Genomic DNA, 27,371 nt, shown 5'->3' with positions numbered 1-27,371 from the left:
GGAATTGAAAAAGTTTACAGTTGAGCCGTTCATGTTCTTGCCGCTGTCACAGCCACAAAAAGAACAATGCCTTCCCATAGTGAAGGAGGACACTGTCCTGATCATGTAAGCGGAAACCCTAGAAGTTACCCCCCGTGGGGAGCTTATGGAGGTGTGAAATACTTCACTTCCCGTTATGAGATACGACGTCGGGCAAACTTCGGAAAGCCGAAAAAAGTCGACTGGAGAGGCTCGGGGGACACGCCCACATTGCATTTTTCTTTTGCCATATTTCACAATCACGCGCGCTAAACGAAAAAAGAAATGAATGCAACTGTTTTATAGACCATCAACTGTATTTTTGTGATTTTGCAACATGGGCATTTCACCAGACCTTTACTGTGGTTTTACGACTTATCCGGACACCAAACTTGCTAATTACCCAGCAACTTCGCTGATGATATTGAGACTTTGATCAGTAATTACCAAAGCACTTTGGTAATTCACCTCAAACTTGATACTTGATCTGGCTGCATGAGTGCTCCATGGGGTACACAATGTGTATACAAAGTCACTGATAAGTATCATACTAGTGCCATAAACTAATTTGTGACCAGGGGTTGGCATTCCACTGAACAGCATTCCTCAGTAAAACCAACATATGTACATGTGTGCTGTTCATCTGTGCTACATGTAAAACTCAACTACGGAGAGGTTAGGAGAGTATAATGGGTCGTTAGAGTTTGTTAAATTACTTTTCAGAGCAGAAAAACTATCAGTAACGTTGAACAAGCTGACATTGGAATTCCTGTTACAGCATTGTGAGGAAAATCCTACATTATCCAGTTTATTTATAATCCTATGACCCTCCGTCTCCGTCACCTAAATAGAATAGTCCCACTCCACGCATCCGCCATTGGTTTTCCTCCTCTAAAACCTGCAGTTTCATTCATTTGAAGCAATTATCCTTTCATCTGTGAAGAGTTTTTACCGGTGACTAGTACAACTTTCACTGCCAGTTGTTGTTTTTATAAGATGCAGACCATTTGATACGGAGTACACTGAGTTGCAGGCAATGCAGATGCATCACACTTCACAGTTCACACTGTGCTGTTGATCGGCAAAGTACAAGACATCTTTGTTTCACTTTTTTTATTTCAAGATATGATTCATGTGAAAATTTTACCAAATGTCACTGATGGGATGGTGTTTTCAATTTCATTTGATGCAGGGATATGAAATACTGTGTTAGTTTAGCTCGGAATCGTTGCTGAGTTTTGCTGCCTTTTGGCAATGGTTGTCTATCAGCATAAATGTGAATCGAGAAATGCCAGTTCATGGAGATAGAGAGATTGAAAATCTTTTCTGTATTCTAGCTTCCTTTACAATTTCTTCAGGTGTAAGTCGATTTAGGAAAGTGATTGAAATTTGAGTGGTGTTCAATAATTGTGCCTAAATCAGCATGAATTGAGCGGAAAAGGACTGTTTGATCAGACATGATGTCCATTGAAGTTACAGAAATCTTTTTTTGGTGCAGTTGCAAATTGTATTTGTCCTGTGCCATTTTCATCACTCTGTTCAGCAATTTTCTGTATGGTACACTGTTGAAAACTTGAGTGTGAACTCATTTCTCAAATTGGTTTATGCTATCGCTGTAGGCACTGAGATGTCGGCGTCTCAGCCGCTGTCCTGCTATCTATCCTGCTGCCATCTATCCTGACATTGCTCATTTGCATACATAAATGTGCGTGTTGGGGCAATTGTTATGCAAATGAAGGACCCCATTCAATCTATCATTCCGTTGCGACGAGTATCATGCTGCACTGAATGTACGTGAAAACGGTGTTTTATCACCATTTCACAGATCATTTGTGATAATGATCAATGAAATTAGGTGCTTCAACATCGCGAAGACGCCAAGATAAGTCGTTTTACTCAAACAGATGATGTGATGTGAACCGGGGATGTGATGCAACTTGTCAATGAAACCATACACTTTTCACAGACGCAGCGTGCATTTCAATCTATCCAGTATCCAGTGTATGCAAGCTGACTTTTTTGCGCTCACCGATATTTGGCTGGTCACCAGTTACCGAATCAACTCTAAGAGATCTAGAGATCTTTTACAAAATTCGTAAGTACATGTTTACCATCTGCATGTCATCTGTACATCCAATTCAGACCGATCGACGAGACAACGCATCGTCGATCCTGCGACTAAATAATATATGCATGGAGGTAGCAGAGACCTACCTCCATGATGTAAGCATCTGTTGGTAATCATCGTGATTTATCATTTTTGAGATTTTTAAGGACTGATTCTACGGATACTGTGATCGTGCAGAAATCAATGCGAAGAACAAGATGTGCGGTAGATCGTTTGCGTTTGACTGTGATTTTGCCGCACGTTAACACAAATGCTGATAAACAAGCAGCTCTTTTACCCTTTTATGAAAAGTGTGAAGTCGGCGTTTTTGTGACACCTGCAGCTCAACATACTCCGCGGCATTCAAAGAGTTCAGTTCCATTAGGCCTTTGCTCAAACGATTGATACAGTCACATCGTGTCTATTCATTCATTGTTTTTCCTTTTCTGATCTTTCGGCACGTGGGGTAGGTTTGTCAAAATGCGATCAACAAGTTTAATGATGGGAGTGTGGCAAGACGGGAACGATGCGATGCGTTTTACCACATATTTGACGAATCGCAATGGACTGTAGCTGTCAAAATGTGAGTGGCGAGCAATGTCATTGGGTTATTATAAGTGAACACGTGATATGAGTGCCTCTAAAATCATAGTATGAACTGCAATTTACTCATTCTGAATTCGACACCAGAAGCGATACTACACAGCGTCTTGGTCATCATCAGAATACGATACAACAAGCCAGCATCTCAAACAAAGCGTTTTCGAACTTTAGTTTTTCTTTACAACTTTAGTTACTAAGTTAACTCAAGTCCATAGATCACTGTTTTTAGACGTATATTGAAGTTATTTGGTTGCTTACCGTTTAATTGTTTGTTGTTGCACTGGTAACACATTCTCTTCAGCTTCAGAGCTAAAGTATATTTGACTCAACTTATTAATTGTAGATCAAATTGTGCTCTAATCTCAGCACTAAACATTATCATTTTGTTTTTGATCTGAACTTTTGGTCCACAAGTTTCTTTCTTTTTATTTAGTCTAGTTTGGAGAAAATAGTTATTGATTGATCATACCTTTTCATTTGTAATTTTCAGCAAGTACATAGTATAAACCAAATTGCAATTGTTTGTCATTGCTAGTAAGTTTTTGTACACCATAGTAAATATGAAGCAGTTGTTCAACACTAATGATGTTAAGTTCTTTTTCTCCACAGGACAGTATCCAGACAGCATTCAGACCACCACTCACAGGAAGACATTCAAAGATTACACAAAATCATTCGTGTATGAAGGAGGTAAGATATCACTCCTTGTTCACATTGTAACATGGACATTTTGCAAACTAATATGAGTGCATTAGTTAAAAAAAGCAGTATGCTATTGTCCATCAGCACTATCTTCCTATACAAATTAGGCCTGTACGGTATGTGGTCTACCTCTCTGGTTTCATAGATAGATGGTTAATTGTCACCCAGTTTGTCAGAAATTGAGATAGACTGAACATTGCAAGGTTATGTACCAAATTGATAAATACATACTTGTCAGGATTCTAGCAGATTCTAAGCTTCCTGTAAGAGCAAATTTCTTTCACAAGATGTAATTTATTGCTAAGTTAGCGCATTTTTACATTACAATTAACTTCTTGTGTCTGGAAAATTGATCAGGTGAAGTTTGTGAGACAATGGATGTAAGGTAACCTAGAATAAATTTCAAGTTGAAAAAACTTCTGATGCAAACATTCCCTCATATCAGCGTATGTGCACATTTCGCTTCTTCCTTGACAGGAAAACGAAAGTCACAGCTGTTTGAATTAAGACCTGGAAACAAAACAATATTGTGTAAAATGTTTTACTATTGATTTGAGATTTGAACATGCCGGACATAAAATGCCCTTACAACATACTTATATACAGAATAAAAGTAGCTAAAAATATTATAAGTTACAACAATATTTATGGAGTGTAATATAAGAAAGTGTACAGTATATTACACAGCCTCTCTTATGACTGTGCTATCAGGTTATTGAGTCAACTTGCATGATGCATATTTTTCATTACGTTACAGTTGATGATTGCCTTTGGTATGTTGGTCCCAGCCGAAAGGAGAGGCGTCGTGTACTGCTTACAGAGGAAGAAAGGAAAGAAGTATTTCGGGAGGCGCACGATTCAGCCATTGGAGCCCACCTAGGCCAGAAGAAAACTATTAAGAAGATCAATGCCCGGTACTATTGGAGGAATTTGTCATCAGATGTTAGAAGTTGGGTGAGTTATTTATGTATTCTTTTTAGCCTCACTGTCAACAACAAAGCGCTCATGCGTAGATTTTGTGGTTGATTAATGTCTGTCTGTGTGTGTCAACAAATTTGTCAATAGAGAGAATCTAGAAAACTGCTAGACCGCTCCTGGAAATGCTTGAATTTAAAAGTACTCCTGGAAACTCAGATCTGTCCTGAGAACTAATGAAATTCATTCACATTATCAACAAAACCATGCCCTGAACATTTACGTTTATGGGGAAAACTATCAAAAAAGTAACTTCTTTTATTGTGAATTTTTTTTACATTCATTCTTTTTAGTGTCACATAATCAGCAAAAAGAAACTATCAAAATACATTGATTCAGTTAATTGAGTAAATATGTAAAAACTCATTCCACTAACTATGGTGAATGTCATTTCCCATCACTCTGGCTCGATAAACACCTGCTTTTTGTATTATATTCAGAAAAGAAATCCGTCAATTTCAAATTAGCAACACTTTTTTGACTGTGGCAATGGAACAGAACTTGTTTGGTTAGCAATAAGAAATCATTCATTGATTTCCAAGAATTCTTGGACAGACACAGATTAGAGTGCTTTTTAGCTGTTATAGACTATTGTCTATAGAAGCTATTGGGATGGGATCTGTTCTGTATGTATGTATGTATGTATGTATGTATGTATGTATGTATGTATGTATACAAGTGTTTGTATTTATGCATGTATGTATGTATGTATGTATGAATGTCTATTAGAATGTCTGTGAACTCAATTATTTTAAAACTACAGTACTTACAGACTTGATATATGATATGTCGATGTGTTGTGGAATTCAGCTGGCTGGGATATTTTCATTTTCATGACGTTGTTGAAAATATACAAATTAGCAAAACAGGGCCAATTTTGGTAAAAAATCTACTACTTCTTAACTGCTGGTCAAAAAGGCTTAAAAAGTTATCTTCCTTCAAAGGGCTTATTAGCCAGCTTTGATAGTTAATAGACATGTCCACAAATATCCATTTTTTGAGCTTTGTTGCAATCATGATGAAATATACAAAGCTGAAACTCTAGGCAATATTTGTCAAATTTGGTGTACACCTTCTGCTGTGAAAGTTCTATAGTCAAACAGCTGCAATATTTGGTATACAGGCCCCTTAGAATAACTCTAAGTCAGATTTGTCAAAATGATGAGGGAATATGGAAGCTTGTATTTTTAACTTCAAGGCAATTTTTGTCTTGTTTTGGTCAACAATTATTTGCAAATTGTCTGCAATGAAAGCCCCCTCAGAAAGCTTTGATATTTGGTATAGAGGTCCATGGGGATTACCTTCTCTTTTTTATTGAAATAGTGGTGAAATACCTAAATTGGTATTTAAAGATAAACAACTTTTCAAATTTGAAAGTGAACCTTTTTTTAAAAGTTATTGTCAGACAGCTTTAACATTTTCTATATAGGTCTTTCTCATAATGAGAAAAGATAAATAATGGATAACATAAATGAAACTCATTGAAATTATGCCAAAATCAGTGGATCTGAGTTTTTGAAGATATTTGTGACATTTTAAGTGAAATTTGTGTTTCTTAAAATCAACTGGTTAGCAAGCTTTGATAGTCAGGTACGTTGACTGATTATGGTAAGTTGTTGATACGGTAACCTAGAAATTTTTTATGTAATTTTTTTAAAAACAAATTCCTGAACTCAATTATTTACTTTTAGAGTGGACTGAATCCAAATACTGTAATTGCTGGGTAATTATCAGGGATTTTAGGTCTTTGACACTGGTGTTAGCTACATGTATCTGTCTGTGTGTACATATGTATGTATGTATGTGTGTGTATGTATGTATGTATATGTATGTATGAATGTATGTGTATATGTATGTATGTATGTATGTGTATGTATGTATTTGTGTGTGTGTGTGTGACATCATGGTCTGACACTCATGTAAAAAACTAACTATCCCGCAGGACCAGTAACAAATTTGATGTGGTGGTCCTGCCAGAAATTTGGTGGTCCTTTCAGATAGTGTAGTAGTGCTGCTCTACTGTCCTTCGACAGTCGAGCTCGGGAAGTAAGGCTTTTGAAAATGGCAGGAAAGCTAAACTTCACTCACTCTCTTGAAATCATCCAAGCAAGTGCTTGTGATTTGAAATGGCTGGCGAACTAGAGTAACTGAATAGCTCCGCTGAAATTTGGAGACTACCGGTAACTGGATAGCTGTGCTGACACGGGAGTACATGAATTACATGTATTACAAAGCATTAATTACAGACTCTATTGCATTGTTATGTATTTGGGAAGGGGGAAGTACTGGATTTTTATTTTTATGTGATGTATTGAATAGGATAAGCTGTATTCTCCCACCAAAATTTTCATGGCTTATTGGCTCACTTTCAAATTTAATATATGCATAAATGTGGCCTCTGTAGCATTCATGAAGAAATTATACTTTAAAAGGCAAAGTATCGTAAATTTTTCATGCTTTTTTTTCATACACGTCTTTTCAAAATAGTAAACAGTATGCATAGTAGAAAAACTGACACTTAGAAAAAATCTACTGAGAGAACAGTGCTGTTGACAAACATGTTTGGCTTTAATATGGATGCATTTTTTTACCTCCATAGTTTAGCATACGCCAAATACAATGACTAAATTTTAGTCATTTATTAAACTCAATCGTGCAGTCAGCAGTCCATGGTCAAGTTAATGTTTTGTTTGCTTGCTGCCTGCTAAAACATGAATGTTACTTTTTCCTAAACAAAATTTTACAAGGCTGATTGTTACAGTGATATATGGACGTGATATTAAGTTTACATTTCATAAAATAGAGTGAAGTTAACACAGCAATGTCAAGGTGCATGATTCATCTTGTGCACTATCGGAAGAGGAAAGAATGGTGGCCAATGATTTCAAAAGGTACCATCTTACGATAGACATGCAGAGCCGAACTCTCGCTGTCCTAGGCCAAAATGTCAAGAAAATTTTATGTCTTTTAAGGTTTTCCACAGTATCATGAATTGATCGTTTCGCAATCTCTGTCATAGAAGTACAGGTGTCTGTCCAACTTTTCACAGCCATTTTACTTATTTTAAGCTGTCAAACAGCCTCAAGACCTAGCTATCGCACAGGCTAAACTGTTTTATCAGAAATTGTGCATTTGTTTTCACGAGTGGTGATGTGTAGTGCCATAGATTCATGTTGTTGGCATTGTCTCTATGCTCTAACCCTCGATAACATGATCTGCATTTATTGCGCATATTTTTCCTATTAAATCTTGCTGCGACAGAATAAAACATTTGTTTTTTGAATGCTACAAAAGAAATTAAAGCCTAGAAAACGGAGAATGAAGGGCTGTAGTATGTACATTTGTGTACATGTAAATTCTGTATCAGTTGAAGAAATTGAAGTATGGAACCATAGCAATGCTATTCATGGAGGCACTCGATATTGTCGTCAGGTCTGACACTGATACACTGAAATTACCAATAGAATAACACTCAATGAACTAGTATTATTTTATCTCATTGTCGCACCAACGGTCTATTTCATAGCTAGAATCTATGTGCTGAGACATAATTCATACCAAACATGGAAATTAGCATAATTTTACAAGCTACACTGTGCTAAGAGCATCGATAGGAGAGGATTAGAGTAAATATTACACCGACTTTGCGTTGGACAAGAGATAGGTGAGCTGAGCAATCGCTCACCTCAAAATAAAAGGTATAGGGCAGCCTTTATTTGTTGTTAAAACAATTATACCGAAAATCGCTATCGGACTAATATCATACCCATGAAAGCATTTTACTGGTCCTTAAAGAAAATTACTGGACTTTAGATAGGGGGCAAGTGTGAATGTTGAACCCTGTGTGTGTGTGTGTGTGTATGTATGTTGAGAATTGCAGTGATTAACATTTTATACCGTATGTTGTGGTGTGTATTTGTGTCACAAGTTTCCGTCAACACTGCTTGCTAGATATCCCAGTGTTGCAGCCAGGACGTGTCCCTGCGACAGTGTCCCTAAAACCGAATCCATTGTCCCTCATTCTCACGTACGCAAACTGTGGGTCACCTTGGGCACATGTGTTGGGTGTAGTCTGCAAGTAATATTGGCTACTGACGATGACCTTTATTTTGCATAAATTCTTTTGATGTATATTTACATACTTTCAGAGCTGTGATTAGAAGTAATTAGAACACTGCACTTGATATTATGACGTACTTGTAGTCTGACTTGGCACTGTTTGGTGGCAGATAAAGTATACTGCTACAATTATACTTACCTGAAATCAAGCGTAGCGACGCAGCGCCCCATAAGCTTGAATTTTGTTTTATGAAACTAATTTGTTACAAAATAGTACAAAATTTGATTGACAACTGGTGCATGTTGTCCCCAAAATGTGCAAGATTTCCTCAAAATAAACGGTAGTGGGACACACTGTCCCTGGGTTTAAAATTCCTGGCTGCAACTCAGTTCCCTTGCAAATAACTGGAATAATGACCATATATTAATGAAGATATTGTGAACAAAGTTGTCAATATATTGCCTGGAAAGTTAATGTACTTCTGGTTTTCAGTTGTCTGCATTTCAAACACTATCATATTGTCAAATGACCTCCAGAAGTGATATTTGCAGATTATATTCTTTGACATAAAATTGTATGAAATTACTAGAACTGTGCGAGATAAAACCATGAGACTAAAAGCAGGTCATACTACTGACAACTTTCTCCCGATAATGCACTCAACTGTTGTTACCAATGTTAATTTCTTTTGTCAAATTTTCACATAGGGTGAAACATGGCATCAACGGTCATTTTTGATTGGAGGCCATTTTTCTTGCAATTACATCCCATAAAATACTCAATCTCAAACTTGCTGGGCAAAATTAAATGAACATTTAGAGAGCTCTACTTACCTGAACCTTTGCGCATTGAGTCTGATGTTGCGCTAAAGCGCATTCCATAATCCCCTAGCAACGATGGAACTTGGCATAGGCATGCTTAGCAACAAAGCAAAAAATGCATATCTGCATCCGCACTGTTATGTCATGTACAGTTCCTTATTATAATGAATGGTAAAGGTGTAAAAGCTCCCTAAGAGGCATTCCCACTTCCATGTTCATCTAATTGATTTTAAGTGTTTCAGAGTTGTTAATATCTCAAACTGTGCTGTTAAAAAAGTGTCACTGATGCTACTTTGTTTAGCTACTTAAGTCTATACAGTGGAGTACTATATATTAATGTGAGATTTACTATCACTTTTTTGCCAGGCCCTCTTTTCTATAAGATTATCATCCTAATGAAAATTTTGATTTCCTATACATTGCATGTAGTAAGACCACACAAAGTGAAAAAAAATTACAGTCAAAAATTTGAGATAACTTGTTTTAGATAATATATACAAGTGGAATTTAGCATATTTGTCAGTCGATTGATTCTTTGCAAATGGACTTATACTCTTTTAAGTAAAATTTACCAAATTATTTTTTTTTAGACCCAAAACAAAGGCACACTTACGGTAGTAACTTTATGTCAAAGAAATGAAATTCATAGAAAGAGTTTTGTTATGATACGTAGATATGCATAATATAAACATTGATTGAGAAATTTCGGTTTAACAATATGTCGTCTGGTAACTGTAATGCCACCTAATGTACTATTACTATGGAATGCAAGACAAATTTTATTCTTCCAGAGGTGAAAAATAACAGTGATTACAGGACACTGACCACTGGTGGTTAGCTATCATACAGGTAGACTGATCTACTGATGCAATAGGGTACTATCTGTCTCTGTTTGTATTTCAGATTGAGAAATGTGACAAATGTCAGCGCTTTGTGAAAGTGAAGACCATGGTACCAGAACTAACACCAATAAAAGTGAAAGAACCCTGGTATATGTTGGGACTTGACCTGTTCGGCCCCTTGACTACAACCAAGAGTGGTAATAAATATGTGCTGACATTGACCGACTACTTTACCAAATGGCCAGAGGCATTTGCTATCCCGCAGAAGTCAGCAGAGTGTGTTGCAAAATGTATTTGTTCAACATTTTACAGGTAACTTTGAGTAAACTTTTCTTTCTGGAAACAATAGTCATACACATTTTGCTATCTGAAGTGGGCTTTTCATTAGAAGCTGGCAGCCAGAGAAATGTCATGGCCAGCAAGGTTATTTTCCAAATTCTTTTTTCCAAACCTACTTGAACTGTCATGCTCACTTGTAAGGGCTTTGCTTCCATTGTAATGTGACTGTCAGGAAATATGAATAGTAAACCAAGTATACTTATTCTAGTGTATTCAAACACTAGCTACAATTGATCAGGACTAAAGCAGAGACGCATTGCATTGACATTGCAAATTGTGGTGATTTGTTTATGATTCTCTCTCTGACATGTGCGGAGTGGCCCTGGTGTGTTGTATAACGGAGTGTGTGGCTAACTAATTACATGAAAAAATGTAAACAAGACCACATCAAGCCCTGCTGTGTTAATGAATGTAAAATCACTTACACATGTCAATTAAAACAACTCCTTGGCTAATTAGGTTCTGCAGTTTGAAAGATTTTTATTGTAGTATTTGTCAGAGTTTAACTTATTGTTATTAAATTTACTTTTTCTTTTTCCAGATATGGTATTCCTCTTAACATCCTGACAGACCAAGGAAGAGAATTTGTCAACAAGGTAATAATTACAACCTCTGTAATTACTATTACAAATGCGACTAAATTGTATATAAAGCCTGTATTTCCTCTGGGTAAGCAGGTAATATTCTCAAAAATGAGAATGGTGTGCTAAAAAATTCTCATTTTGAAAAACATTTTCTCATGCAATAATTATCGCAGACTTTAAAACTCCTTAATGATTAGGCCATCCAAGAACACCCTAAATCTCACTGTATTTCTTGAATCGATCATAATTGAACAATCAATTGAAGCAATATGACATTAAACTGGTCCAATAATCATTTTCATTCAAGGTAATACATTACCAGGTCCATGGGACATTTTAGATTTACAAATTTAAGTAGGACCATCCTGAACCACTGATAGTTAGTGGTGGTACCAGGTGTCTGGAATGGGTAAGCATACCCTGCTAGCATGCTACACCTGCCAGGATTGGTCCCAAAATTGTCTAATATTGTATGAAGTGATACAGTATATGAATCACTGTTATAGGTCAAAGCCGGGAATGCTGTCGCTAATCATTTGAGTGACCGAGGTGTCATATTATCTTTATTTCCAGTGAAAATACTGAAATGTAAGACAGTGAAAGTAACAATGTAGACCTGCATTTTTCAATATTTAGTTCAATGCAGCAATGTTGTCTACTTCTATTCCCTAAATGACAATAAGATACCAGGTATTAAGGCAAAAAAATTTTTTGTTTCTCATCCTCGGTTCCTTACAAAAATGATGCAGTGACATGCTTTTTTTAGTCCCCACGGACACCGTGTGGGGGGACGTTAAGTTTGGTCATGTCCGTGCGTGCATCCATCCGTCCATTCATGCAGATATCTCAGAGATGCCTGGAACGATTTCATTCAAACTTTGTACAAGGATTACTTCATATGTCATACATATGCACGTTGATTTGTTTTGTGATCTGATCCAAAATGGCCACCTTGCGGCCATTTTATTACGATTTTTTCATGTGCAGATCCATAACTCAGACATGTTTCAACCGATTTTATTCTAAGTTGGTACAAGGATATTGACCTATGTCATACATATGCTTGTCAATTTGTTTCACGATATGATCCAATATGGCTGCATGGCGGCCATATTTTGTTACAATTTTGACGAAGTTTGTTACAATTTTTTCATATCCGTAGCCATAACTCAGACGTGTCTCAATCGATTTTATTCAAAGTTGGTACAAGGACATTGACCTATGTCATACATATGCACATTGATTTGTTTTGTGATACAATCCAGTATGGATGCCATGCAGCCATTTTGTTACGAATTTTTCATGTACGGAGCCATAACTCATGTAGGCATATCTCAACTGATTTTATTCAAAGTTGGTACAATGACATTGACTTATGTCATACATATGTATGTCAATTTGTTTTATGATATGATCCAATATGGCGGCATGGCAGCCATTTTGTTACAATTTTTTCATGTCCTTAGCCATAACTCAGGCATGAATCAACCGATTTTATTCAAAGTTTGTACAAGGACATTGACTTATGTCATGCATGTTGACATGTTAGACAGTATGATCAAATATAGCTGCATGGCAGCCATTTTGTTTTGATTTTTTCATGTACAGAGCCATAATTCAGGCATATTTCCATCCGGAATCATTCAAAGTTGGAACAAGGACATTGATCTATTTCATACATATGCACATCAATTTGTTTCATGGCATGTAGCAGTATCATGTCAATAATGTAAGCTTGTAATTATGCTGATATGTCAAGAAATACTTCATCAAATTTCATGAAATTTGGTACAGATGTTAAGCTCACATTGCTTTAACAGTGAAAAAGACATTTATCAGTTCATGTTAATTAATTTGTAATTGCTTATGTAATGAACTTTCCTAATTAGAGTGATGTAATTTTTAAAGTAAATCATAAATAATTATGTTTGTTTTTGTTTTTTTTAAGTATAACAAAACAAAAGACAAGATGCTCATAGGAACCCTTCCATACTCAGACCACAGTGATTGTTGCAAAGAAAGGTATCACAAATGTAGTGATAAAAATGCCATCTGAGAAAATAGAAAAATATAAAAGTCATAATTTTGTAAAGTTTCAAGTTAGGAATAATGCTTAAAATCTGATAAAAGTATCAGTATAATACATAGTGTTTTATGGCGTTTTGAAAGACTTGGGACAAAAAAACACTCCCTGAAAGTAGAGATGCTATTTCTCCTGGAAATAATTCTTAACAAATCATTTTTTTATATATTTTGTCTGTAGGTGAATGATCTTATCTGCGAGAAATTTGGAATAAAGCACAGACTGACAGCAGCTTATCATCCGCAAACAAATGGATTGGCTGAAAGTACGAACTGTACCATCAAGAGAGCTATCAGTAAACTGGTGAATGATAACCAGGATGATTGGGATGATCTGCTGGAGCCAGCTATGTTTGGTATCAGGACCACCGAACATACAACTACGAAGTACACTCCGTTCATGCTTATGTACAATAGAGCAGCTAATTTGCCATCAGAGGTGAGTGTTTTCAAAGCACATTATCTGGTAATTACAGTGAAATCTGTCAATTAAGAGGCCTTGGATAATTAAAACATGTACACGCATTTAGCCTCAAACCCCCCCCCCCTCCCTTTAAAGAAATTTTGGAAGTGCGAAAATTCAACCAAACCACATACTGTGTCTGCATACCATAATTACCATAATTAAATCGCTATGAAATCACTCTGTTCAGCGCCAACCCAACGATAACGCAACCAACAGAATGAAATGAAAGATTGTATCCAAACTTATTGTTACATTATTTTACTGGTGCACTGAACCACGTGTACTAACGGTATGTCCAAAAAGTGCTGGTGTAGGGCCAGTGCCGTACTGGCCTGGTACACGCAAAACAATACAGCATGATATTTTACAATACATAAAAACGTGTAGAGAGAAGTTGAGATATGAAAACTTGTAGTGAAATACAGTCAAACCCCCTCCCCCCTAAACATAGACGTTTTGTTTACTGTGCACATGTTTTAATTATCCACGGCCCCTCACTTTCAAGGCTAATTGTGCAAAAACAAAACAGGGAGTATCAAAAATCCAAGACAGTTTTTTACACACTTTACCCTGCTATTGATTGCAGTAAACGGCTCACCAATGGCCATCACCCTCTCGTACTTACACTTTTTTAAGTGAAAAAAACTCAAAAACACACATTTCAATTGTCGAGCTACCCAAAAATATACCACATGTCGGGTTAAAGATTCATTTTAATGGTGAAAAATCAGGTTAAAGATAAGCGTCTGCGAATGTGGGTCTGCCCCTTAGTAAAAAGGTACCTTGATTGGAGAGGTGTCTGTAAGGACAGGTTTCACTGCACAATACTGGTCTTGATGTTTGACTATTCCAGTCTTTCAGCAATAACATTGTTTAAATAATGCAGTGTTCCTTAATAAAATGAACAAGAATGATGTTTCATGTTTTTGTAAGTAACATCTTTAATTTCTTTATTCAGGTTGATTATATCCACCGTTCAAACAGTGTTGCAGTGGAACCATGTGATGATGATGACAGAGAGATGTACACCCAGTCAGTATCAGAGAAATTGGGATCATTGCATAAGCAGGTATGGTTTGTGATTTACTGTTTTTGCCAGTCATCAGGCAGGCAGCCACTATAATTTAATTGACACAAAACAAATATCCAAGCTATATATAGTCCCATTGAATACAGCTAGTTTTCAATCGGATTCAAACCCTCAACATACGGCATCAGTCGCCTAGCTGAGAGGCCACAGACAGAACCGCTCGGCTAAATCTCCACTCCCAGAAAAGAGTGGTTCAATAGACGGCTAAGTTGTTACATTTTTCTGACTGAGACCGCTCAACACGTTGTAGAGTTTGTGAAGCACTCACGCACGCATGCTCACTATCATACATCGCACATACACACTTTACCAAGCGAAGAAACGAATTTCATCGCTTTAACTGGGCGAACGATAACCTCGGGGACAATTCTGTCCACCAGCAGTGTTACCAACCCAGAGTAGAATACTAGGTGTTAAGTTGTGCAATCGAGTTGTATATAGCTAGCTCTTTTTTCAAAACAGTAAGATTAGTCAGCAATGTTTTATTGCACCAAATTTTCCATGGATCCTATTGCCTTCATGAGATTTGCAAAGGCTGTGTCATCTTTGGATATTTAAACAAGGTACAGGTACAATGTTTCTACAATTTCAACATGTTTATATGTTTTATCAGGTTTTAGAAAACATTGAAGCAAGCCAAGAGAAGCAGAAAGAGTCTTACAGAAAGAGGCTGAAGAGAGGTGTTAAGACATTTAAATTCAAGAAAGGAGATGAAGTTTTGAAATTAAATGCAAGAAAGCGTGGCAGGCAGGGAGGCAAGATGGAGGCAGAATGGACTGGACCGTACATGTAAGTATTATATAACACAATTATCATCTGTTTAGCAGAGCCAGAAGATGCTATCGTGATGATACAGTACCTTTTTCTTGTCTTTTACTTGTATGCTCTTCATGGATAAACGTGGGCAGTCATGCATCATATAGTAAGGCATGGTACCATTGTTCTGATCAACTTCATGCTGATACATATGTTAGTAATTTTCAAACAAAGTCAAACTTTAGAAATTCAGTGTCTGTATTACCAGTTATGTCAATACATTCATTGTAATGATTGAGGTAAAGGCTTGTAATTATTGTGTGGCTCTGTCAGGTTATACTTTTGAGCAACGATGTAGAAATTTTTGTTTACAAGTGGCAAAAATAAAAGTACAGGCAGTTGCAAGTAGTGTATGTGCACATTAAGTTTGTGCAAAATGTTCTGATTTTTTATTTAAACTAAATTTTTACTATCGGCAAATTTTAGCTGACAGCTAGCTGTTTTTGCCGGCTGCCGGCTATTTTCTACATCCCTGTTGAGAATGATTTAGCATAATATGTGTGGTAGCGTTAGCATGTTTTGGGGAATTGACTTATTCCCTGACATTTATACAAGACTGCATGATGATTTATTAATGGGTGTGTTTTTCCTTTCTCCCCTACAGAATTGAAGGAATTGAAAAAGGAAACCTTGTTACACTGCGTAACTCCAAAACTGGTGATGTTCTTGGTAGAAGTGTAGCTTATGACCACTTGAAACCTTACTTATCAGAGAAGACACCCATGATCACATCCGACAAGGCAAAACACTCAGGAGTTAAAGACCATGCAGTCATCGAACCAAGCTCTGGTGATCATGATTCTGAATCAGTTTCAACTGTAAGTTGAATATTGTGCTATAAGATTACCTCAGCAGTTTGAAACACCACAATCATAGTTGACTTGTTGTTGTGAACTCTTTAATTTTTCACACCACAAATGGTCACAATGTACTGATTGCATATTGCATAAATTTACGTCATACAATGTATTACAGTTTGTGCTAGCACTGCAGGGCCTGAAGTAGATGTGAAAAATGCAAAACCAATCATATGACATATGCTTCTACAGTTTGCTACCCTCTCCCTCTTCCTTTACTTCTTCATCTTCAAACTATTTTCATGCCCACCATCATCACACAAAATAATCATGTGTTGTTTACTTAGTATTTAGCTAGTTAAGTACTTTCATTTTACATTTGTCATCATGCATGTATATGAATAAGTATGAGATTGACAAACCCTAAAGCTGAGATTAAATTAACAGCTTTCATTTTTCGTGTCTTGTAGGTTGATAATAAGGAGGCAGAGCTGATATATGTGAAAACCACAACAAAACAGCGTAATCCAGAAAAGATGAAAGTGAAGAGAGCAATGGGAAACCATCAGAATCTGGATCTAATGGTGAGGGACATTGAGACACCTGGACAGTGGCTGACAGACTCAGCAATCAACCATAGCCAGGCACTTCTTCAGGAGCAATTTCCAGCTGTGGACGGGTTACAAGATGTTGGAGTCATCACCGCAGGAGTTTTTGTGGGAACTCCGGATTATCCATTTGTCCAGATACTCAACATCCACCGCAACCACTGGATCACCATCTCTAATTTCAACTGCCAAGAAGGTACGGTCAAGGTGTACGACTCCATGGCGTCTTCCCTTGATGGCAATGCTGAGCGAGCCATTGCATGGATGCTGTACACCAGCAGAAAGAAGATGACGATCCAGTGGCCAACTATTCATAAGCAAGTCGGTTGCGATGACTGCGGACTATTTGCCATAGCTAACGCCACAGCTCTGTGCCATGGAAACAACCCTGCAGAATTTTCCTGGCAGCAAGACCAAATGAGGGGTCATCTAGTTCACTCATTCCGGCAAGGGAAACTGGATGAGTTCCCATGTGCTCGACGTCGCCGAACCAACAGCAGCTGCAAAAGCAAGGATGTGAAACTCTACTGCCACTGCAGACAGCCAGATGTTGGGCAAGCTGATATGGTATTATGTACAAAGTGCAAGGACTGGTACCATGGCACATGTGAGAGGGTGCCAGAGACTGTGTGGTGTGATCCACAGCATGTATTTACATGCAGTAAGTGTAGGCTGTAGGATGGCATTGTTAGGACACTTTAGACCATATTGAATATACAGTACATAGCTCAGTTCAGGGTTTACATCATCCACAAATAGATGATTTCACACAACTTTATAGTAAATTGCTCTCATTAACAACCTGTATTACCATTAAAGTCAACACTGTGTCCCTCAATAGTATGCTTTTGAATGTTGTATAAAAAAATATAATTCTTGTCAACATACTGCAATAAAAGTACCAGTATTACTGTTAAAGTGAGCACTCTGTCCCTCAATACTATGCGTTTGAATGTTGTAATAAAATATTTAATTCTTTTCAACACATTGCAATAAAAGAGACTGCAACGAATCTTTAATTGTTTGTGTCCTATTATTAAAGCCCCACTAGCTCTCAATGTTGAAATTTGTTGACCTCAAAAGAGCCTCCTATTCACTCCTGGTTTTCTCTGAATTGTACCCTCTAAAAGGATAAGGGCTTTTACTGCCTTAGGAACCATTTGTGAAATATTTGACAATTAAATTAAAATTTTATTGGTCATTTTGATTTCCTGCCATTTTTAGCTCACATCTTGCATATTAGGTACCAAAAAGAGCTTATATGGTAGGTTGGCAGTGTCTGTATGTTTATATGTATGTATGCTAGTATGTGTAGATGTATGTCCATCTGCATCAAAAACTCCTAAACCACAGCACCATCTTAGTATTCTGTGTACAGGTGCACCCAGGGGTGGAGATGTGAATTTGTTCAAAAGAACATGTCAGTGTCAAAAATATGCAAACGAGGCAATAAAAGAGAAAATGAAGCAAACACTAAAATTCTGTAACCACATGCTAGATTTGGTGGAAACCATGAATGCAGGTTGTTTATGGTGACTTTCACTACAATTTTTACAATTGTAGTGAAATTTTGATAGTTGTATTTTGTAGGCAATTTTTCCAATTTTTGGTCAAAAAATCATTCTCTCCCAAAGTTCATGTTGGATTACTTTGAAACGCGATACCTTTGATTCTTGTATTGTCTTCTGTCATTTCTTAAAACTGTGGTGAAATTTTCAGATTTGTATTTTTCGGGAAATTTTTCTCATTTTTGGTGAAAAAAATTTTCTCTGAAGTAACTGGTGGCTTTTAAACTCTGTATGCATGTTCCGAGGGCTAACAAAGTATACTCACTCTGGCCTGCCACATGGAATCAAATGTGAGCCACGTTTCATTGGTGCTATGTTTAAAAGTTGGTAATATTACAAAAAAAAACAATATACAATGTCACAGTTGAAAACATTCACCCCTATGCATTACATTGGACCACTCTGTGCAGTTTATACGGAGATTTCAGTGCAGATATGTACTGTATTCACAGTTTTTGCTTTTTTAGCTTGGGGCTTAGATTTTATGTTTGGGCAAATGTTTAATTGCAGTGTAATCTTTATCTAGTTCAAAATTGCATTTACAGTCTCAAAATTGCATATACAGTCCCAGAGGGTACTGGTAGATGATAATAAATGTATACACACACACCTAAATTAGTACATTCTCACAAACTTATTCTAGCTTGAAAGAAAAATCATAAAAATAATGCTAAAAGATAAAGCTAGTGAGGCTTTTATAGAGTCAGTAAGTATATTCACTCCATAGGGAATATTGTTTACATAGTATTGTGTAAGAGAATGATCATGAATCATCTACATTATCTGCAATCTCAAAAAGATCATGGCCCTTACTGTCAATGAAGTCTGAATTCCATAATTCAAAGTCAGAAATATTGAAATAATTTTAATCTCACTAGAAAGAGGATCCAGAGAGAAAGTGGATACACATGAGTGCTTACTCCATATGGCAAAGATGTGGTCTGCTGTATTTCATATGTGGGATTGTATTAGAAACTTTTTAAGTATCATTTATAGACTATATTTGTAAACAACAAACAAACACCATTCTTTATTGACAAATATGAACACAAAGAAACTGTTGGTTCTTTATTGTATATAGCAATTACTATACATAACAAATAAACATGCATGAGCAAACAAACAAACACTGTTGCGACAGATGTTTGTTTTTATTATTGACACTAGCGACTACATCTCCCACATACAGCACCATCCAAATGAATTATCTTTTCATTCGAAGAATTTCACTTGTGACAACAACAAAATTTACTGCCAAACTGTTTTTACTTTGATCTTTGAAAGGCCTGTATTTTTGAATGCTGCAAAGGTGTACTCACACAGCATACTACATGTACTGGACCAAAATCACTAGTTAAGCACCAAAAATTACTTGCCTGGTGGTAAAAACTGTTAGGCTAAGCCTGTGACCTCCAGCTAGTAGATTTGCCAACCCCTACAGATTCATAGTTATCATCAGCATTACAAACTGTTACAGGCCTTGACAGAGAAATTTTCATCACTTATTCCAAACTCCAGTTGGTCACAAGGACCGACATGTTACTAAAACTTTTGACCTTACCAGAAATCTGTCTGTCTCAGACCATCAAACCGACGTTAATTTCATGAACTGTATATGATACTGTAATTTTTAGGACTTTGAGTACAGTATTTTCCTTTTTCTATTGATCCAGTCTCCTTTACTTGTTGGCCTGTTTAACTGTTAAGACATAGTAAATAATGAGCTGCACTATTTCACCTATATGCCAGGGTAAGTTGCATTGTTTACGGTGAATTTTCAAAACATAATTGGGATTATGATATAGTGCAAATGTATATTTTAAATATTTACTCATTATTTCCCCTTTTAAATTCGCTCAATTTACATTGAAAAAACTTGCCAAGAATTGTACTGTGTCATTATATTGACAAAATAGTAATTTGATCTGAAGTTGTTTAAAATACAAACTTAAGTATGAAAAATTGATCACACATATTCTGTATTAATCAATAACAAGCAAAAGACTAACTTTGTATGTGAGTGTACTCTTACATCATTTGAAAATCAGAGATATAAAGCAATGGTAGCATAGCTAATGGTAGAATAGGTGGCAATGGGAAGACAGGTGGTAGGGGAAGATAGATAGCTGCTACTATATATGCCAGCTATTCCACCTTCCGTCTATCCTTCAATTGCATTCTTATATGAGTAAATTGTACGGAGATATACAGCAATGGTAGAATATGTAGCAATGGTAGCATAGGTGGCAATGGTAGAATAGGTGGCAGGGGAGGATAGATGGCAGTAACTTTGCCAGCTATTCTGCCTGCCATCTATCCTTCCATTGCAATCCTCACTGAGTAAATTGTAGGGAGATATGTAGCAACGGAAGAATAGGTGGCAATGGTAGAATAGGTGGCAGGGGAGGATAGATGGCAGCTACTCTGCCAGCTATTCTGCCTGCCATCTATCCTTCCATTGCAATCTTAACTGAGTAAATTGTAGGGAGATATATAGCAATGGTAGAATAGGTGGCAATGGTAGAATAGGTGGCAGGGGAGGATAGATGGCAGCTACTCTGCCAGCTTTTCCGCCTGCCATCTATCCTTCCATTGCAGTCTTATATGAGTAAACTGTAGGGAGATATGTAGCAATGGTAGAATATGTGGCAATGGTAGAATTAGTGGCAGGGGAGGATACATGGCAGCTAGTCTGCCAGCTGTTCTGCCTGCCATCTATCCTTCCATTGCAATCTTAACTGAGTAAATTGTAGGGAGATTTACAGCAATGGTAGAATAGGTGGCAGTGGTAAAATTAGTGGCAGGGGAGGATAGATGGCAGCTAGTCTGCCAGCTGTTCTGCCTGCCATCTATCCTTCCATTGCAATCTTAACTGAGTAAATTGTAGGGAGATGGTAGAATAGGTGGCAATGGTAGAATAGGTGGCAGGGGAGGATAGATGGCAGCTACCCTGCCAGCTGTTCTGCCTGCCATCTATCCTTCCATTGCAATCTTAACTGAGTAAATTGTAGGGAGATATGTAGCAATGGTAGAATAGGTGGCAATGGTAGAATAGGTGGCAGGGGAGGATAGATGGCAGCTACTCTGCCAGCTATTCCGCCTGCCATCTATCCTTCCATTGCAGTCTTATATGAGTAAACTGTAGGGAGATATGTAGCAATGGTAGAATAGGTGGCAATGGTAGAATAGGTGGCAGGGGAGGATAGATGGCAGCTACTCTGCCAGCTGTTCTGCCTGCCATCTATCCTTCCATTGCAGTCTTATATGAGTAAACTGTAGGGAGATATGTAGCAATGGTAGAATAGGTGGCAATGGTAGAATAGGTGGCAGGGGAGGATAGATGGCAGCTACTCTGCCAGCTATTCCGCCTGCCATCTATCCTTCCATTGCAGTCTTATATGAGTAAACTGTAGGGAGATATGTAGCAATGGTAGAATAGGTGGCAATGGTAGAATAGGTGGCAGGGGAGGATAGATGGCAGCTAGTCTGCCAGCTGTTCTGCCTGCCATCTATCCTTCCATTGCAATCTTAACTGAGTAAATTGTAGGGAGATGGTAGAATAGGTGGCAATGGTAGAATGTGGCAGGGGAGGATAGATGGCAGCTTCTCTGCCAGCTGTTCTGCCTGCCCTCTATCTTTCCATTGCAGTCTTATATGAGTAAATTGTAGGGAGATATGTAGCAATGGTAGAATAGGTAGCAATGGTAGAATAGGTGGCAATGGTAGAATAGGTGGCAGGGGAGGATAGATGGCAGCTACTCTGCCAGCTATTCTGCCTGCCATCTATCCTTCCATTGCAGTCTTATATGAGTAAACTGTAGGGAGATATGTAGCAATGGTAGAATAGGTAGCAATGGTAGAATAGGTGGCAGGGGAGGATAGATGGCAGCTTTCTGCCAGCTTTTCTGCCTGCCATCTATCCTTCCATTGCAGTCTTATATGAGTAAATTGTAGGGAGATATGTAGCAATGGTAGAATAGGTAGCAATGGTAGAATAGGTGGCAGGGGAGGATGGATGGCAGCTACTCTGCCAGCTTTTCTGCCTGCCATCTATCCTTCCATTGCAGTCTTATATGAGTAAACTGTAGGGAGATATGTAGCAATGGTAGAATAGGTGGCAATGGTAGAATAGGTGGCAGGGGAGGATAGATGGCAGCTTTCTGCCTGCTTTTCTGCCTGCCATCTATCCTTCCATTGCAATCTTATATGAGTAAACTGTAGGGAGATATGTAGCAATGGTAGAATAGGTGGCAGGGGAGGATAGATGGCAGCTTTCTGCCTGCTTTTCTGCCTGCCATCTATCCTTCCATTGCAGTCTTATATGAGTAAACTGTAGGGAGATATGTAGCAATGGTAGAATAGGTGGCAATGGTAGAATAGGTGGCAGGGGAGGATAGATGGCAGCTTTCTGCCTGCTTTTCTGCCTGCCATCTATCCTTCCATTGCAGTCTTATATGAGTAAACTGTAGGGAGATATGTAGCAATGGTAGAATAGTTGGCAATGGTAGAATAGGTGGCAGGGGAGGATAGATGGCAGCTAGTCTGCCAGCTGTTCTGCCTGCCATCTATCCTTCCATTGCAATCTTAACTGAGTAAATTGTAGGGAGATTTACAGCAATGGTAGAATAGGTGGCAATGGTAGAATTAGTGGCAGGGGAGGATAGATGGCAGCTAGTCTGCCAGCTGTTCTGCCTGCCCTCTATCTTTCCATTGCAGTCTTATATGAGTTAACTGTAGGGAGATATGTAGCAATGGTAGAATAGAATAGGTAGCAATGGTAGAATAGGTGGCAGGGGAGGATAGATGGCAGCTTTCTGCCTGCTTTTATGCCTGCCATCTATCCTTCCATTGCAATCTTAACTGAGTAAATTGTAGGGAGATTTATAGCAATGGTAGAATAGGTGGCAGGGGAGGATAGATGGCAGCTTTCTGCCTGCTTTTCTGCCTGCCATCTATCCTTCCATTGCAGTCTTATATGAGTAAACTGTAGGGAGATATGTAGCAATGGTAGAATAGTTGGCAATGGTAGAATAGGTGGCAGGGGAAGATAGATGGAAGCTTCTGCCTGCTTTCTGCCTGCCATCTATCCTTCCATTGCAGTCTTATATGAGTAAACTGTAGGGAGATATGTAGCAATGGTAGAATAGTTGGCAATGGTAGAATAGGTGGCAGGGGAGGATAGATGGCAGCTAGTCTGCCAGCTGTTCTGCCTGCCATCTATCCTTCCATTGCAATCTTAACTGAGTAAATTGTAGGGAGATTTACAGCAATGGTAGAATAGGTGGCAATGGTAGAATTAGTGGCAGGGGAGGATAGATGGCAGCTTCTCTGCCAGCTGTTCTGCCTGCCCTCTATCTTTCCATTGCAGTCTTATATGAGTAAATTGTAGGGAGATATGTAGCAATGGTAGAATAGGTGGCAATGGTAGAATAGGTGGCAGGGGAGGATAGATGGCAGCTTTCTGCCTGCTTTTCTGCCTGCCATCTATCCTTCCATTGCAATCTTAACTGAGTAAATTGTAGGGAGATTTACAGCAATGGTAGAATAGGTGGCAGGGGAGGATAGATGGCAGCTTTCTGCCTGCTTTTCTGCCTGCCATCTATCCTTCCATTGCAGTCTTATATGAGTAAACTGTAGGGAGATATGTAGCAATGGTAGAATAGTTGGCAATGGTAGAATAGATAGTGGCAGGGGAAGATAGATGGCAGCTTCAATGCCAGCTTTTCTGCCTGCCATCTATCCTTCCATTGCAGTCTTATATGAGTAAACTGTAGGGAGATATGTAGCAATGGTAGAATAGTTGGCAATGGTAGAATAGGTGGCAGGGGAGGATAGATGGCAGCTAGTCTGCCAGCTGTTCTGCCTGCCATCTATCCTTCCATTGCAATCTTAACTGAGTAAATTGTAGGGAGATTTACAGCAATGGTAGAATAGGTGGCAATGGTAGAATTAGTGGCAGGGGAGGATAGATGGCAGCTAGTCTGCCAGCTGTTCTGCCTGCCATCTATCCTTCCATTGCAATCTTATATGAGTAAATTGTAGGGAGATATGTAGCAATGGTAGAATAGGTAGCAATGGTAGCATAGGTGGCAATGGTAGAATAGATGGCAGGGGAGGATAGATGGCAGATACTCTGCCAGCTATTCTGCCTGCCATCTATCCTTCCATTGCAGTCTTATATGAGTAAACTGTAGGGTGATATGTAGCAATGGTAGAATTAGTTGCAATGGTAGAATAGGTGGCAGGGGGATATATGGCAGCTAGACTGCCAGCTTCCACCTGCCATCTATCCTTCCATTACAAAAATGAGTAAATTGTAGGGAGATATATGGTAATGGTAGAATAGGTGGCAATGATAGAATGGGTGGCATTTATGGACAGATAGGTGGCAGGGGAGGATAGATGGCAGCTAGTCTACCAGCTTTTCCGCCTGCTAACTATCCTTCCAATGGCATGTGAGATTTTAAATTTAAGGCTAGAGATATATATATAGACGTGTGGTTTAGATGACATTGTTCGTTACCTCAGAGTATAACTTATGATACAAAAAGGAATAAAGCACAGTATTATCAAAATACACTAAAGTAACAAAGGCAGGGGGTTAGCGTTACTTTCAATAGTTTGAGTTGTTAAAAAATTATTGTGAATTATCAATGACATGCAACCTTGATGTTCATAGCTCTGTGCTTTGGAATGAAAAATTCACAAGGTTTAATAAAATTGAATTGAGTCATGGTTTTGGTCGTTTATAAAAAATTCCTTTCCATGTGCATTATAAGCTTTTGTATAAAATAAGTTTACCAATGGGAAGATATACGGCCATTAAATTGTAAACTCTGACTTGGTATGAACGAAGAAAAGATTTATATTTGATATTATGTGGTAAGGAGATTAATTATTTAGTGTAAACTCAATGCACTGTAGTACCCAGGATCAAGCTCAATTCATTGCAGAGTACCTGGCACAGATATCCTTTGGGTTTTTTTCCGAAACTGTAATCAGTATAGTGTATATAGTTTCATTGATTGTTTGTCTTGATTGCAACCCCAAGAAGACAACATTTGACAAAAGTATACATGAGATACAAAAACAAAATCGAACGTTTCCTAAAAGATTTGTTTTCTGTGGCAAATTGAACAATGCACAGCACTAATTTAGGGCTACATCGATGACTGGTAGTCTACCCACGGCATAGGCGCTCCTTAGCCGGGTAGTCTGCTAAACAGATCGATTTTCGGCTCAATCTATCGATCCCGTGATTGATATACCCGTCACTGCAACCTAATTGAAGCGCCTGTGATCCACGGTCACTCCACAAGGAGGGACCGTGTCCTAGGCTATTACAGATCAGCCATGGAGTACAGCGAACAACTTGATGAATCGGCCGACAACCTTGCCATAGTTGTCACAGTTTCCTTGCAAAGATATATTTCACTTACATCAGCATCTTTTGCAATGAATAACATGAGCGACTCTTTGCCAATAATGAATAAAACTGAGTACCACATACGGAGCTTTGACGGTACGCCTGGAAGGATAGATAGCAGGGGAAAATAGATGGCAGGTATAGCTGCTATCTATCATCTCATTTGCATATCAATAGAAACACGTTGCCCATGCACGCATATTTATATATGCAAATAAGAAATGTCAGGATAGATGGCAGCAGGATTGATAGCAGAACACCGGCAGTGTTTACACTTTGCCACCCATGGAGTTACTGCATACAGATCAAGTATCAAGTTTGAGGTGAATTACCAAAGTGCTTTGGTAATTACTGATCAAAGTCTCAATATCATCAGCGAAGTTGCTGGGTAATTAGCAAGTTTGGTGTCCGGATAAGTCGTAAAACCACAGTAAGATTCTAGGAGGAGTGCAGCCCAGTATCACACAGTTAAATTGTTGCTCATATACAGGCTTGTGTGTTCTTGGCGGTAATATGGCACATGGCATTTCAGAGTCCAGCTGCTCTCAAATCTTGAAGGACTTATGGAAATGATAGTTGTGATATTGCCTGACAGATACAGTATATTGTACATCAAAGACACTTGTTCACTGGACAGTCTGTCTGACCAACAAGCACTTGTGTACTAGGTGCACTACTTTTTGTACATTGACATCACTCCTCAGTTTTTTGGGGTGAAGTGCACCTGGACACCTCCCCACACAAAAAATATTCAAAGGGGAGTTGCGGGGCTACAAAACTGCGGCAAGGTTTGTGCTAGCTGCAGTACAGTATATAGCTCGACTCGAGGTTTCGCCGTCCGACCCAGATACCCAGGCAAAACCTCGAGCTGTACTGTACTGCAGCTGGGTTCATGATCATGATGCACGGTCCCTCCGAACCGTGGGTGCATGTAATCATGCGCCGATGACCATAGCTTGTATTAGGAATAAAGTCAGTAATTATTTGAATTCTTGAAAAAAAAAATGAAAATATAAGTACGTGCCGGTTGCCTTCGCGTGATCATTTGCGTAAAAAGCAAAGGAAGAGTTACCCGTAGACTGTTTCACATGACTCACCTGCACGTCGCCATATTTTGAACCCCCTAACTGCTATGTAATAGTAGTCCAGTATCTGTTGTCAGAACTGAGTTCAATCATTTGTGGATGAAGTATTGGGGCAAATGAATATTTTTTCTTAGAAGTTTGTTTTCCAATAGAAAATATCTCTCTAAATATTACCACTATTCTTGGCTCACAATAGCAGTTAAAAATCGACATAATCTTACGTTTAGCGCAAAGTTAAGGGGCCTTTTATTCATTTTATTCTGCCGAACGAGAGCAATGGCAAGAAAGGGACATCGTCGCTCAGGTTCAGAATTAAGTGACCATTTTCCACTCATCAACGAGCAGCAAGTCGACGATATTACGCTAGAATTTTTCTACAAAC

General features: G+C 38.2%; 2 protein-coding genes across 3 annotated transcripts in view; one reads left to right on the top strand and one right to left on the bottom strand.

Annotated features, from left to right (window-relative positions):
• The window catches only part of LOC139128483 (transcription termination factor 3, mitochondrial-like), a 38,083-nt gene extending 11,054 nt beyond the window's left edge, over nucleotides 1-27,029 (bottom strand). Inside the window, exon 1 of one of the 2 annotated variants that reach the window (XM_070694253.1) lies at nucleotides 27,002-27,029. The gene's annotated coding sequence lies outside the window, so the exon portion shown is untranslated. Of the gene's footprint in view, nucleotides 1-26,928 lie in introns of both variants that reach the window. The other variant, XM_070694254.1, reaches the window with a different exon arrangement.
• Nucleotides 1,967-17,922, top strand: LOC139128482 (uncharacterized). Its single transcript, XM_070694252.1, has 8 exons — nucleotides 1,967-2,113; nucleotides 3,338-3,418; nucleotides 4,188-4,384; nucleotides 13,315-13,572; nucleotides 14,558-14,668; nucleotides 15,303-15,478; nucleotides 16,110-16,323; nucleotides 16,773-17,922. The coding sequence occupies exons 4-8, from the start codon at nucleotides 13,483-13,485 to the stop codon at nucleotides 17,586-17,588; spliced, it is 1,407 nt and encodes a 468-aa protein (XP_070550353.1). The 5' UTR covers nucleotides 1,967-2,113; nucleotides 3,338-3,418; nucleotides 4,188-4,384; nucleotides 13,315-13,482; the 3' UTR covers nucleotides 17,589-17,922.
• Nucleotides 27,030-27,371: the final 342 nt, after the last annotated feature.

This window comes from Ptychodera flava, unplaced genomic scaffold, assembly GCF_041260155.1.
Source record: "Ptychodera flava strain L36383 unplaced genomic scaffold, AS_Pfla_20210202 Scaffold_55__1_contigs__length_887147_pilon, whole genome shotgun sequence".
Lineage (NCBI taxonomy): Eukaryota > Metazoa > Hemichordata > Enteropneusta > Ptychoderidae > Ptychodera > Ptychodera flava.
The sequence above is the reverse complement of the archived record's forward strand: the minus strand, read 5'-3'. Positions and strand labels throughout refer to the sequence as shown.